At 41.8% G+C, this 14,938-nt stretch overlaps 1 protein-coding gene across 2 annotated transcripts in view; it reads left to right on the top strand.

Annotated features, from left to right (window-relative positions):
• LOC119442793 (ELL-associated factor 1-like) overlaps positions 1–14,711 on the top strand; it is a 122,738-nt gene extending 108,027 nt beyond the window's left edge. For both annotated transcript variants that reach the window (XM_037707817.2, XM_037707818.2), the window contains exons 6-7: positions 5,002–5,076; positions 6,750–14,711. In XM_037707817.2, the coding sequence (XP_037563745.1) occupies positions 5,002–5,076; positions 6,750–6,796 (122 nt within the window). In that variant the 3' untranslated portion in view covers positions 6,797–14,711. The remainder of the gene's footprint in view (positions 1–5,001; positions 5,077–6,749) is intronic.
• Positions 14,712–14,938: the final 227 nt, after the last annotated feature.

Raw genomic sequence — 14,938 nt, 5'->3', positions numbered from 1 at the left:
ACGTTGCCATTTCTAGGGGGGGGGGGGGGGGGAATTTTTTTTTATCATGACTTCCTTTACGTGACCAGATAAGATCAAATGATAAGGTTGCTGAGAAAAAACAAAACATGGTTTATTTTTTATGAGAATGTACTGCAATTGTGTACTGTTGTGAAGCCGGGGAACCGAGTGGCCACAAAGGTTCCATGGGTGATGCCGTGCCTGGTGCCAGGAGGAAGGTCCAGAGCGACGTCCAAGAGATGAGAAAAGGGTTTTATATACAAATTTACATGATGGTGATTTACATGAACAGCTCCATGATTCTCAGAGCACACTACATGCTTAATAAATCTTTGTAGCTCCAAGCACCCTCTTCAACACTCGAGCTCCATTTTTAAGCCAGTTGATTACCCCCTTTTGCTTGATGAGGGAATTCAGTGTCTTTCTCTCGGCCAATTGGGATTGTCGCACAGTCTGCAAAATCCTACCCATGGTGTTGGACCACCCCGCTGGTGTCCAAGCTTCGACCCGCCCTCGATGCAATGAAGATGCAATTTCATGTGAAACTGAGGTTGATGCTGTTCCCACGAAGTAAATCAGCGTAGGCTCTTTGCAGCATGTAGTAGGTTGCACCTGGCCAATGACCCCTTTACAGTTTGGGGTCCCAGTGCTCATCTCTTTTGTCAGCTCCAGGCTGTTGAACAGGTGAATATGCGACACATAATCACTTGCCAATTATCTTGACGTGACGCGTGTTTCGTCACCAGCTCTTTGGCATTGACAAGAAGATGAAGCGTGAATGGTCTTTCATAGCTGCACGCTCGCTGGTGTGCATCCGTTGTCCAGAAGGACCGCCAGCCACAACAGCATTCCATAGCGCAGGTTTGCCGATGAAGCATCCTTTGTCTAGAAGGACCGCCAGGCATAACAGTACAAAGCGTCTTAATGGTCATGGAACCGGCATAGGGATTTTAGTTGTGAAATGGTAAGAAGTGACTCCGCTTCTTGGTGAGACGCTATGGCACCTGGCACTTCATGCAAAATATTCTCAACCAACCCTTGCATCCTTCACAGTTCCATCTGGACGAATCTACTCAATGGCATCACACTTGGCATCTGCATTAAGTTGCTGAACGTGTTTTTTTTCCTGAAGCAGTCCAGGCGGCAGGACTTGAATTTTATGTGATGGTTTTCCACACTTCCTTGTGCTTGGCACAGATGTAATGAGTAGCTCTACAACCTGTAGTCTGGCGTGCATCAAGTCTAGGAGCTTTGTCCTCACTTTTTCTTGGTAATCCTTAATGTACAATAAAGAGCTTTCCCATTTTTTCAACTGTGCTGACGCTTAGGGATGTCGGAATGCTGCATACATTTGCTCTCGGAGTACTCAAAAACGTATTTGTGCACATACCTTTCAAAGTAGTAGTATGGAGTACACAATTTATCTCGCTGTCAGTGAGACCACAGAACTCCGCCTACGGAAAATATAGTTACATTTTCTATTGGAAGTCCCTCTGAACATTGTCTGAAGAAGGTATTTCTTGCAGTAATGCATCCGGCAGCTTCTTTTCATCTTTTTGGGCAGAACACCGAGGTTCAAGTTCTTCGGGGCCAACCTATCTTTGTCGATTTCACCAAAATCTCATATGTTACCAGAAGCAATGTCCTTTCTATTGAATGTGTCGTCACATCAGGATATTTTTTCTTCTAGAATGCTGGTCAGGGTACACTCAAGATCTATCAAAAGAAAGAACAACCAACACATGTGGTTCGTTATCGCACTAGGACTGGCGGGGGGTCACTTCATGTCCATTATCATGCTTTATACACATTTGTGACTGTGCACTAATTCCACTGCTGCAAGAGTACTCTTATGAGCAAAGCAATATAGTTTCTTGTATGTACAGTCTGAAGAATTTTACACATTGGACAAATTTATAAACGTCTGAGGGCATTTGAGAGAAGCAGAAAAGAAATTTCTGGCAGAAACTGAGGATATGAAACAGACCATGAGCCCAGTAGAAGTCACATTTAAAAGAAAAGACAATGCGAGCGCTGGCTATTGACAACATTTATTCACTCAGAAAGAACACACAGAATTATGTAGAAAAAGTAACCTCCTGGCATCCCTAGGTGCCACCACCACCAGACATACTGCACATGCAGGATGACGCCATGATGTCCATTCTCTTAAAGAATGAGTAAATAGTGTGTCAGTGCTGGGTGTCACACCAAGCCATCTCCATTACCTCATTATTTGAAACACCAACCACTGACTCTGTCTGCTCAATACTGCGCAGTATATAGATTCCAGTCTACACTTGCAGTCACGGCTGTGAATCGCCAGGCACCTACTGTACAGATCTGTGCGTGTTGTAGTCATGCTGTAGGAACATATTGTCAGCCACAAAATTCATGGAAGTCCATGGAACTTTCCGCTTCCGCTGTGACACATCATGGAATGTACACAGCTGCTGGTATCACTTCTTTCACTTCAATGACGTCATTAGAGCTGCTTCATGCACTATGGCATAGCAAGAAGTCTTTACCTTCAACGAAGGTGAGGGCCTGAGGCAAGGCCCTTGTGAGCTTGATCATGTGTATATGTATTCCGTTTACCAAGCATGGAGAGAAGAAGATTATGGCGCACATATGCATCATGTTGTCTTCAGCTGTCCACATTTAGTAAGTGCATTATATGTTTCATTATGCTCAACCAATCTGCCCAACAAATGGCTTCATGAGTCACAAGGGATGAGAAGGAAGACTTTTCGAGGCACAGCCTTTCAAGGCACAGACAGAAGGCAGACAGGTTTGGTGCTGGTTCTTGGGCCTCCTCAGTCCTAGGGGTAGTGTTGGCCCAGCAGCCTGGTTGATGAGTGAAGAAGACCTGGGCAGAGATGAGGTGACGCAGAATGAAAAGCAAGACACCTAAACGCTTAAATATAGGGTTTCCACATGAAACCTCCCTGATTTCAAAATGAAATAAGAAGAAAACTATGATGCATTGATACCTGCAGTCTGTGGCATCATTTTAACCAACTCAAAAAGCTAAAAAAAAAAAAAAGAATTAAGCACCTATACATGGGCTCCTTTCATAACCCTTAAAATGTCTTCCACATATGCACCACACATTGGGCTTTCTCTCGAGGTCTTGTCATTTTTGGTATTTATTCAGCACCTGAAATAAAACGAGAAATCGTGTAGAAAAACATCATCAAAAACCTTTTTGAATTTATTTACATGATGCCACAAACTGCAGGTTTGTATGTATCATAGTTGTTTCATTTTCAAATCGGGGAGGTTTCATGTGGACACCCTGTACATTGTGACATAAAGAGCATGCAGCTCAAGAAGCTTTTCTTGAACGAAAGGTAGAGGCTGCTCTGTCGGCAAGGTGCAACACTCTAAGTTTACTCTCCCCAGGTTAGGGGGCTTATTCCTGGGAACACTCTCACCCAAGCGGAGGAAGGAACTGCCAGCTGAAGCACGCATGATCTTCATGTCTTGGCATGAAGTCCTTATGTAGACAGGCTGGCACTGTCCTGTGTTGAATGATGCTCACTCTGCCACACTCGCAGGAAAAAGAATGTTTGCGCTAGGGCGCAAATGCACACACAGACACCAATGCAAGCAAGCATGTTTGTTCATAATTGCCGCTGTAAACATGGGGCTTTCAGCATTGTTAACTATCCTAAGTGTCTGTTGTCCGAGCGATAGTTTGAAAAACTTTGCTTCGGTCTTGCCCACATGACACAAATGTTCATCCCAGAGGCGAGCCTAACAGTGCCAAGTTCAACAGAGACAACGGTTGACCATAAAAATCCTCATTGACACAAGAAAACTCGTGGATACTACAGGATATATGCATTGTCAACAGTCATGAATTCAGCAGGCTAAGATATTCAGCTTGGGGCAGACGAAGAAGAAGACGGTTCTCTCTGGTGCTGGTGGCTGTCCACCATCTTGGCTACCGTGTCTCTCACATACTGTAAATACAGTGTAAATAGTCCCGCCTTGTGTCATTTTACAGTAACATCTTTGTGGTGGAGGTGCGGGGTAGTTCCCTGTTTCGATCACGGAGCTTCGCAACGGCCGCCTCATCATGCTTGCGACCATGTCAGTCGGTGCAGGCACATCGTCTTTTTCCTCGTTTGCCCCAGGCTGAATGTTTGTCTCATAGCAATATTTTGTAGGAATCTATTACTTGGGCATATCTTTTTTCTTTCTAATCCAGGGAAAAATAAAGAGTGGAAACCTTTGTATACGTGTCGACAGGTAGTTGCAGCGGTTTGAACTTGCTTAGTTCCCCAGTGTAGGTTTCATTTTCAGTTGCCATTATAGATTTGCAAGTACATGGGTGTTTGTGACCATTTGTTACAATGAGCCCAATTCATTGCGTTAGAAATGACCCTGACATGTGCCAGTCCTGCTGGAACACAGGATTGAATGGCACTTCCGAAATTTGCTGTTAGGCAAGTAGACATGACATCCCTAATATGGCAAGGTGGTAACATAAAAACCTTAGCACATGACATGATGCGACATGCCAGCTAACTTACAGTAGCCAGTCTGTACTCCTTAAAAAATTTCAGCCAGGTAAAGGCCAGTGCATTTGCTTTGCTGTTTTCATTTCATTTCTCATGTTTCAACATCATGACACTTGTACCTATGTGGTTGTGTCGGTTGCAGTTGCAAGTAGCATAAGCATTGTAGAGATAATGTGGTAAGGCTTTCTGAGCCAACTTGTCATGCGCTGACAGTAACTGATGAGGAAGGCACTTCTTTCATTTGAAAACTTCATATTTTTTATCACTTGTTGTCCTGATGGTAAAGTTAAAGAAACTGTACATATGTAAAATATCTGAGGTGTGTTAGAATTTCTGCACCATTCTTCTAACTTTCAGAGAGTTATAGCACAGCTAAGATGTGATGCATCATTGTGCAACTCTTTGTTTTCGCTATGTTCACTGATGTCATTGCTTTAGTTTATAACCAATTTTCTTCTGGTTTCTTTTACAGCCACAGTAAATGGAACAAATGGCCAGCACTCCAATAATGCTTCCTTCTCAAGCATGCCCAGGTTTAGCCAACTGAGTCAGTACTTTTTTTTTTCCTTCCTTCAAAAATTATCGTATGAAAAACTGAAAAACTTATGAAAGTCTGCTTTACCTTTCGCATTGCTTCGCTTCTAAACAACGCCGTGTGCTCCACGTACTCAGATACATCCTGTCGGTACTGTGACTAAACAGCTCTTACAATGAATTAGTGCGAGTCAGGAAGTTGTTATGCAGCATTTGTTATTCATCGGTGCCTGAAACACTTCACAGACTTGCCTGATGGTGACCAGAGTGTCATATTTGGGAATGGTAAAGATAGCCTAACATAAATAACTAAAGGTTCGATGTACGGTGTGCTTTAGCAACGACTGTCTCCAATTGTTGAAGACAAAATGTTCAAGGCAAAATTAATCTTTACTGGCCATTATTTAAAGCAGTGTTGGACACCTTAAATTACACAATCATAATGATTATGTCTTTTAATAACAAATTGTTCCAAGTAATAATTCAGAATGTGTGGCTTCAGAGAGTGTGTTTCACTTGTGTGGATTCGGTACGTCCCACCCAAACTCTCATTTTTCATATGTGTTGTGAATGTCTCTGCAGAAAAGACCACTACTACAATGAATTTTCTAGTACAGCGAAAGAGTTTCGGCGTCCCCTATGGCTGTTTTGTTGCTTTACAGTGGGTACATGTAGTGGTGCCACCACTACCTTCAGCAGCCACCACTGAGCTGTTGTGTGCATAGGGACCACTAGTTGGCATAACAACAAAGACCATGCAGGAGAGTAAAGATTCCACAATTGGGATGGTAGCCCCTCACTCTCTTCTCTTAACCACCACTGGCAAAAAAACAGGTCCAGTGGACGAACACATTGACAACCTGTGCTAGTGTGTAGTGTTGCCTGCTGGCAAGAAAAGCCAAACTAGGCACAACTATCTTTGTGCACTGCTACTACTACTATACTACTTGGTGGTGGCTCTGAGCTGGTAGCAATAATTTTGAGGACAAGGAAGGCAATAAGCGGCATTTAACGCTTTGCACCTCTACCTTCTATCGCTCCCTGGTTTAGCCATTGAGTATGTCATGAACCTCAGTGCCATAATGTCAACTGCAGTGGATGAAGTGTGCAGAAAAAAATTAGTTGCTTCTTTCACCAAGTATCTCCTGAATTCATTTCTAAGTAAACATTTTCTTTTTCTGAATGTGCTTAGCCTCCTTTTTTGCGAGCAGTACAGTGCACAATATTTACCATGAAATGACCTGTATAACAAAGGATTTTGGAGATGCCAAGTGCTTCATTATAAATAAGCTTGACTGTATAGTATCCGTCTTACTTTAGCGTAACTCTAATATTGTTTTTATTACCAACAGATACGTATGTGCTATACTCGTGGAATGAAAGACATCAATTTAGGGCTAGCTAATACATGTCTCTGTTTCTGCCGTCTCAATTTGATGCAACATCAGCGTAATTTTGACTTTTACGCTTAGAATTAGATCATAGTTTCTATCACCATTAGAGACCAGATGCATAGTGACATGGCATAGCATTGTCAAGTATTTGTGCTTATTAGGTGTTCTACTTAAAAACTTTCCTGTCACGTTTCATTCCGGGAGTATAGTACAGGATTGGTATAACTGGTGTGTTTTGAACAGTGTCATGCGCAGGGAATGTATTAAAGTTATCTGTCTTTCTTGCTCCCAGGTGAAGATCTGCACTTAAGTGAATCTGGCAGCGACAGCGATGACTAAGCACTCACAGCCAACAGCAGGTCACGTAGCTCCAAGCAACATTAGCATGACTAAAAAAAAGAATGGGCGTGTCTCCTCGTCAACTTGAAGACAAAGAGGCACAGTCTTGAGGAGGTGAAAGGACTTTAGCACACAAACACACACAGCCACGGCGCTTCTCCCTGTTTTCTCTCACTCAGACGGAACAGAGTGGGCACAACGAGAGAGACTAGCAGTTTTTTTTTTTTTTCTTCTTCTGTCCTACGCGTGGCACTAGGGAAGCCAGCACAGCGAGTTCTGTTAATGTGGAGCAGTGACTTCATCTTGTTCTGTTTCTGTGTCGTTTCTGTATGCCTGGGCAGTGCAGTGTGTTTCGTGTGTTGTTTTTTATGTTGTATTTTCCTCATTGTTCATAGTGTGCCTGCGGGAATGTTTGAGCACGTTATTTGTGCTTTATTACCAATGCCTTTTCTATCGTATCTTTTTTTTTTTTCTTCACATTTTGTGTTTTGTTTGTTTCGTTTCGGCAATGTTTATCGCACAAAAGAAAGAACACTGGTGGAAAAGACTGTTGCTATTCATAATTCACATGCGTGCCAACAGCGCAGATTAATTGTGCTTTGTTAATTCCTGATTACTACAAAAGCCTCCTAAAGAAATAAAGGGATGAATTTATGGTACTGAGGAATCTTGTCACATACCATTTACTTAAGCTTAAAATGTTGCCACTGTTGGTTTAATTTGCTCAGTAGGGGAGAGGCTTATAGAGATGAATTATTACTGACAACAATCATGACTGCATAACAATTCTACTCTAATTTCATATTGTTCACCCTTTAGCATCAACTCAGATGCCCCACTGCCATTATTGCTGGAATTGGCTGTTTGATAGGATGGATGGCATGAAAAGAATGGGCTCAAAAAAAATTTATTGCATCATTTGTCGTGGGATGCACTTCTAGGATTATGAAGTCTCGCTTAAATTGTGGCAAATGGACTCATTTAAGTCTCTCATTAGTGCATAACTGCTTCATGCATAGTATTTACAGGGTCATGCACTTTGCTCACAATCTAGAAGTGTGCTTGGATTGTGTCTTGAATGAGTTTACACGATCTGCTTGATGAGTAATAATTCTGCCTCTTATTCGTGACAGGCTGTGCAACAGCAGGAAGCAATCTGTACAGCATAATGCTGCCAATGTAGTGCTTAGCGCTACAAGGCTTATACTTATCACACAGATAATGGAGGCAACAGCAGCCTTGTAATGTTCCCACTATAGAGTTTCCTGCAGTACTACCTAGGGGGAAATCTGGCGCCACTGTCTGTGCAAATTTCTCAAGTTGCACTGTGGCACCATGGAAACGCCAGGATAATTAAGGTTCAGTTTTCCTTGAACACCACTTGACCTAAAGCATAGTCATGGCTGCGCAAATAAAGGTCTCCCGAAAATAAATCTTCATAATATGTCTTCGTTCTCCCGTACTAAATCTTGCATTAATGTTTACTTATGTACCGCCATCGTAACTGCCGGGGCGAGGCTGAACTGCATTGAGCCCATGGTTAGAACATACTTGGCACCCAACTGGGCGCCAATCATGTTCCAACTGGGCAGTTGCCATACTGAACGTTTCCTCAGCAGTCACCAACATGACCATGTGCTTGGCCAGGCTGGCTTCTGCAAGAAAATGCAGTGGCTCATCACTATTCAGCCACTGCATAATTTCTTGTCCTGCAGTCTAAGGTCAAGCTGAGAAGAAAACTCTGGCAGGAATCTCTCTGTTGAAAAGCAGGTACCACCATAGCTGAGACAACTTATACGCTATACACCATTGACATGCAGCTGTGTCTCTACTTTAGCCAACTACATGATAGGGCTGGGCAGATGGTAGAGCCACAGTTGTAAACTCCATGGGATGTCTAGCAGGAGGGCGCCGTTCTTCTTACGGCTAATCCATGGTCATAAGTGGGACTTGGCAGATGGCAATGCAGAGCCAGTCCTTGCAGTTGTGCTGGTTCAGATGTCCTTGGTCCCTAATTAGGTGGTGGCTAAGTAGCGATGAGCTTCCACATTTTTTATGTTAACCAGCCTGGCCATGGGCATGGCCTTGTTGGTGTTGACGGAAAAATCGGCTAAAATGGCAATTGTTCAGTCGGACGCCAAGCATGTTCTAACCACTAGCTCAGCGCATTTTTGCCTCATCGTCCCAACAGTTACGATGGCACTACACCCACATATTGTATAACAAGTAAACGAAGAAAATGGTAACATGCAAATTGACACACTGTGAGCATGTGAAACATTCTTGTCTTTCCTCCAACTTTTAGTGACCCACCGGTAATGGTCTCATTCAATGTAACTAAGCCCTAGCATAAGTGCTGATGTTCTGACTTTTCTTTTTAAGTTTCTTGCATAATAATAGAGGAAGAAAGCAGCATTTCGCACAATATATAGATAGCGGAGACTAGACCGTTGCGGCAGGAGGAACAGTGGTTGCCACTTGCATCTTCAAGCTATCCTGGCTCTCCGAAAAAGGTGCCCATCCAACGGTGCACCCACTTACTGGCATTCCCATGCATACAACAGTACAGCAGCGCCATTTTATTCTCTAGATAACTGTAAGAAACTCTATGGTCCCCACCATGAGCACAAAAGACTTGGCTGGGCAATTATTCCAAATCACATTATGAGAAATAGTCATATAAACATTCTTCCATAAACATGCCTCCACGTACTAGCAGGTGGCGCTGTGGCAAGCCCTTGCTTTTCTTAATTTCTACAAGTGTGCCACCATTAGCGTTGGTTAAGTTTCTACGCAGAGTGTAAACCAGTGCTTGAATTTAATTCTAATTCATATTGCTTTGCGCATTGCATTACCTTTTGGAATGTTGATTTATAATTGCCTGCCACTGTGAACCGCATCTTTGTACTGCTGTGCCATCAATAGGGGGCTGCTCTTCAACCATGCCGAGTGTTAGTAAAGAACACAGTTGTACTATTATTGGCAAAAGTTTTAGCAAGTGTGATGTATCGTTCTTGATTGTCAAATTTTGCTCTATGTGGCTTTTTTCCATCCCATAACAAGGCTTATTTCCTGTTTAGCCAAAGTGAATCAGAAAGGTAAAATTTTTATATTTATTTTTTTATCGCCAGTGGATGCTGCCTGTGTGACACTATGCAAACAGCCTGGTGATAACATAACCATTCCAATCATGTTTTATAAAGAAAGCACTAAATAAGTTAACAATATTCAGACATAGCAGCAACTGTGGAACATCTACAGTCAAACCTGGATATTTGGAATCTGAAGGGGATCACAAAAAGCTTTGATATGTAGGTAATTAGATATATAAAGTAAGAATTTTATATAAAAATTTTCAGGATTTTACTGCTGTTTGTTATACACAATAATTCGTTATATGTGGGTTCGATATATCGAGGCTCAACTGTATTCCTAAAGTGCCACAATAGATTGGCTATTTTTTTGTAACCCTTCCATGCATTAGTAGCATGCTGCAGGACTTTCTTTTTCTGAATTGTTGCAGAATCGTGCAGGTATGCCACTATGCTGTGCTTTGGCAATCAGGTGTCTATTGCCTTTTGGACAAGCATCTGGCAACAAGAAAAAATATACTTGGTTTTTCAATTTCAGCTCACTGAATGCATGATAGAGGTGGTAGAAGTTGAATTCACTTCTGAATAGTTTTGTCTTGCCTCTTGATAGCACAGAGACCTGTCTTAATTTGCTTGCTCTTGCTTGCATGTATTTACATTAGCCATGTTTTAACATAACCAGCTATTCAGAAAGTGTCACAACTTTTTTTTTTTTTCTGAGCACCATCACATGTTGGCCTGTACATTGCAATGTTGCTCTTTAAATGTGTAACAATAGGCTATGAGCTTAATGTCTTGTGGAGGATAGAGTTAGAAGAAAAGTTATAGTGCAGCATAACTTTGTGGTCGGCGACATAATAAAGTACATAAGTTCTTATGTTAAGCAACTTCATTTTTGTTTTAATTACGTAGCTTTAGGAGACATTTTTTTTTTTTTTGCATGCCTACAACCTACAAACAGCAACTACTACCCTTTTTCAAGTCATGCATGTAAGCTGCCTGATGTGACACTGCTAGTTTTGTTGCCTTTGTTTAGCTTGCATATAGCCACTTGATTTTTATAAATGTTGTGACACAAAGGTTCAGAAAAAAATTGTGCCCCTTGTTCGTTCATTCATGTTACCAACTCTTTACGTAATCAGGCCGCAGATTATGACATTTTTATGTTGCATAAGCTGAGCAGTATCTAAAAGTTTATAGCAATATTGAAAATCAGAAAAAGTTACTTCAACGACCTCAGGTATGTTCCATTTCTGCATACAGATATTTCACACTTGATGCTATATTTGATAATGCTTGCCTCAGTCACCAATAGGAGAAACTAATTCAACGACAATATAGTGAAGCTGAAGTGAGGTATTGCGGACATTTGTCGGTAGTGTTACATATAAGCCTTCGAAGGTTACCGTTGTTTCTTGCAGCGACACAGGTTTTATGTACCAAATAGTCTTTTGCGAGCACCGAGGAGCTACCCTCGCACTGCGTATTAGATCAGAATGCGATACGTTCCGAAAAGATGGGAGCACCAAAGACCAATTTGATGAACTTATAATACCTGTATTTGTTAGTCTTTATGAATGAAGTTTCAGCAGTGTGACATGGAGTCCCAACAAAGCAAAGTGCCTTTATTATTTAAGTGTATGACATACGAAAACTGAAACAAATAAAACAAGGTGAGCATTCCTAACCAGTGCCATGAAGTGGTCTTGTTTAAAGGAGGCTCAGACTTGACTGACACAGCAAAGTGCACAAGCAGCAGAAAGATGACCAGAATCACGCTTTTGTAAATTAAGTGTCAAATGCACATAGAATTATAGAGAAGGTTGGGCTAGTTGGTGCGTATGCCATAATTGAGACATATTAACTAGCATTAAAACGCCGCAGGATTATAATGTATCCTTTTTGCTTCTCGTTCTAGTCCTACGTCTTTTTAGTGGTATTTAATGTCTGAATTCTCAAATGCACATAACATTGCTCATACATATTTAATCGATGACTGACAGTGCACACCACGGCTGCTTGCATATGTAATTAGCACAGAGTGTTCGGGTGGCAGTGCTTGGTTTGGTGGCTTGTCGACATCCTGTTCTGCTGCTTGCAGAACGTAATTGCAGGGTCCCTGTAGTGCAGAGGAATCGCGAGGTGGTATCTTCTACAACCTAGTCTTCCTTGTTGAAGACTTACACAGGCCAACGTTGAAAGTTTATATGAGAGTGCAGATCTGCCCTGGTTCTATTCTGTGTACTATTACGTGCGTTTGTGCCTGATCCATGAAAGCTGTGTTGTGTGTCGTCTAGTGTGATATGACAAGCTTCATTGCTGTAGCTACAAAAGTAGACATTGTGTGTGTCTTTGTCATGAGCTGACAGTTCTTTTGTCCCATGTTCTTGGCAGTTTCATGAATGAGAAAGTGATGATGCCCTCCCTACCCAAACTTATCAGTGCAGTCTTGTATGATGTATGCGAGTTAATTGTGGCCTTAAAAAACCAGCCTGTGTGTGGTTTGTTCAATAACTTTTTTTTTCTTTGTACAATCTGCCAACTTTTGACTACTACTTCTGTTTGTTAAGATTTGTTGGAAGCGATGTACAAACATGCATTTACCACAGCTGTTTGTCTATTAAGGCACACACATTTGTTGCAATGTGGGGAAAGTGCTACTCTCAGCCTGCCTTACATTTTATATGTGTCGTGTATGTAGAGTTCATTCCCAAGTAGCTATGAAGAGTGTTTGCTCACTAGCAACTTGTCTTGAGATCTTGAGGCAAGAATTGCTTCGCACTTGAGTCGGCCCATAAAGCCCAACCGATGTTGGTGCGGACTGTTTCAAGCTTCTAGTTGTAACAGGCCATGACAAGATGTTGCAAGTGTAATACATTTGAACGATTATCATCTTAGCAATGTTTTTTTTATCTTTTTTTTTTCTTTTTTTTTTTGGTGTGCACAGTGTTGTTAGAGAATGAGAATTGTGTGCTGCTGGCAGTTTGGATTTTTTTTTTTTTTTTTTTTTTTTTTTTGCTGTCAAGCTCAGAATACCCAAGTAGTCTGTCATATGCACCTGGTCATTTGTTGTTGATTTTTTCCAAGGTGTGAGTGTGTGCCAAGGCTTGTGGAAATAAGAAAGAGGAAGTGGGTATTGTGAGGAGGGGTAACTCGCTTGTAGTCTCAAGTATTGTGTACTGCCGTAAAATTTGCTCAAGGCAGCATTTCCAGGAATGTTGTGTACGTTTAGCAGCCCGTGAGCGGAAGAACAATGCTAACTTGCCACTTAACCTGAGAGACACTGAAGGCATGCTGTGTATAGAAGCATGGCAAACGTTTTAATAGCGCAGTATCAGTGATTACATTACTCTGCATTCACAAGTTCACCACCAAGAATGGGAAACCTTGCACTGGTTTCATTGCTGCGAATGCAAGAAAATGAAGTGAGAGAGCCAAGATACTGTAATGTTTGGTGAGGTTTCATCTAGGTTCACGGCAGTGGAATGCACATGGTAATGATTCTAGGGCCACCTGTTTTCCTTGTACTGTAGCACAGCACGTTAATAGTTTTGTGAGCCAGCGTATTCACTTACAAGCAGTGAGTGTGAGGAATGAAGGCCTGTTGGGCAGCTACGACACGTATCCCCTCGGCACTGCTTGAGATGGCTTGCATAACCAGCAATTTTGACCATGCAAAAGCGCACAGGAAATTTTGTGCACCTCAGGAAGCATGTAGATGTGAATCACGTTTGTTACGAATGCTGTTAAGCCTGTGTGTTCTGGTTTTTTATTGCTGAACAAGGTGCCTATTCTTACCATTCTTGGAGTATTTAAGTATGGAACGTTAAGGAATATTACCTCATGTGCTGCTGCGCATTTAGCCGCTGTTCTTCCCCCACGGACGAATGCACGCACGCGTCTAAGGACTCTGCTGTGCTGCTCTTTATTTTTTTTTCTTACATTCCTGCACAAGCCTGTGCCCCAAGATTCTGCCTCCAGTAGAATTTTGTGTCCATGCATTACCAGCTGTGATGACTTAGCCTCGTCAGCAGAACGAGATTACGAGGTTCTCCATGAAACAGGAGGGAGGCTGAAAAAAAGTATGAAAGGAGTGACTGCAGGCAGCATGCGTTTTGTCTTGTGTTGCACCTGTGAAAACTTACCAGATGCACCTCGTTTAGAGTTGAGATGTTGGCTTTCCAGAACTAGTCATGTGGTTTAGAGTGGAGAGAGAGCAGCGGAGTTGGCATTTGCAAACAAGATTTTTTTTTCCATTATTTTACCTTTGATCCCCACCCCACCTTAACTTCGTTTCAGTCTTGGTCTATATTGTGTCAATGTCTGCTTGGAGTGTATTGATTGTTGGCAGAAAAAAAAGAGAAAAAAAAAACCGTGGACAATGTTGCTAGTGCAGCTGTGACTGTTAGTGACCACTGTTGCAGCTGACAATGCTGTTTTTTCTTCTTTCTCTCCTTCTTCCTACTGTCAATGAAAATATGAGCATTGCATTCCTTGTGCCACTGTTGATGCAAATGCACATGTTACACGTACTTGATAATGTTTGTCCGAGAAGCAGGGTGGTGATAACAATGATACTCTTACCTCTTACATAAAAAAAATTGCAATGTACTTGTTTGGTAAACGCAAGCTGCAGTGTTGAAAATGTTCTTCTTTTCATTTCCTTTTATTAGTCAACACACTGGAAGTAAACCTCAAGCGTCCCAAGCTTTGTATGTGACTCTGATGACCTATGCATGTGGCTTGGTTTCTTGAGTAGCTACAAAGTAGATAAGATGTTTTATTATATTATTATTATTATTAAATATACAAGTTTAAACTGCTGTTGGATGTTTCTTTCTTGGTCCAGATGACTCGTTGTATTCAATGTAGCAGAAACGTTGCTGCTACAACAGTGTGCTTGCTCTTGTATTGGTCTTGAACTGCACGAAACAAATGCCAAGTCATGCATCATTCACTTCAATGTGCTGTAAGGAGACCTCAAAATAAGTGAATTGACTGCACTGTCATAACTTAAAAAGGTTTTTACTCTTTCAATGTGTAAACAGCA

Source organism: Dermacentor silvarum, chromosome 2 (assembly GCF_013339745.2).
Source record: "Dermacentor silvarum isolate Dsil-2018 chromosome 2, BIME_Dsil_1.4, whole genome shotgun sequence".
Taxonomy (NCBI): Eukaryota; Metazoa; Arthropoda; class Arachnida; order Ixodida; family Ixodidae; genus Dermacentor; species Dermacentor silvarum.
The sequence above is the reverse complement of the archived record's forward strand: the minus strand, read 5'-3'. Positions and strand labels throughout refer to the sequence as shown.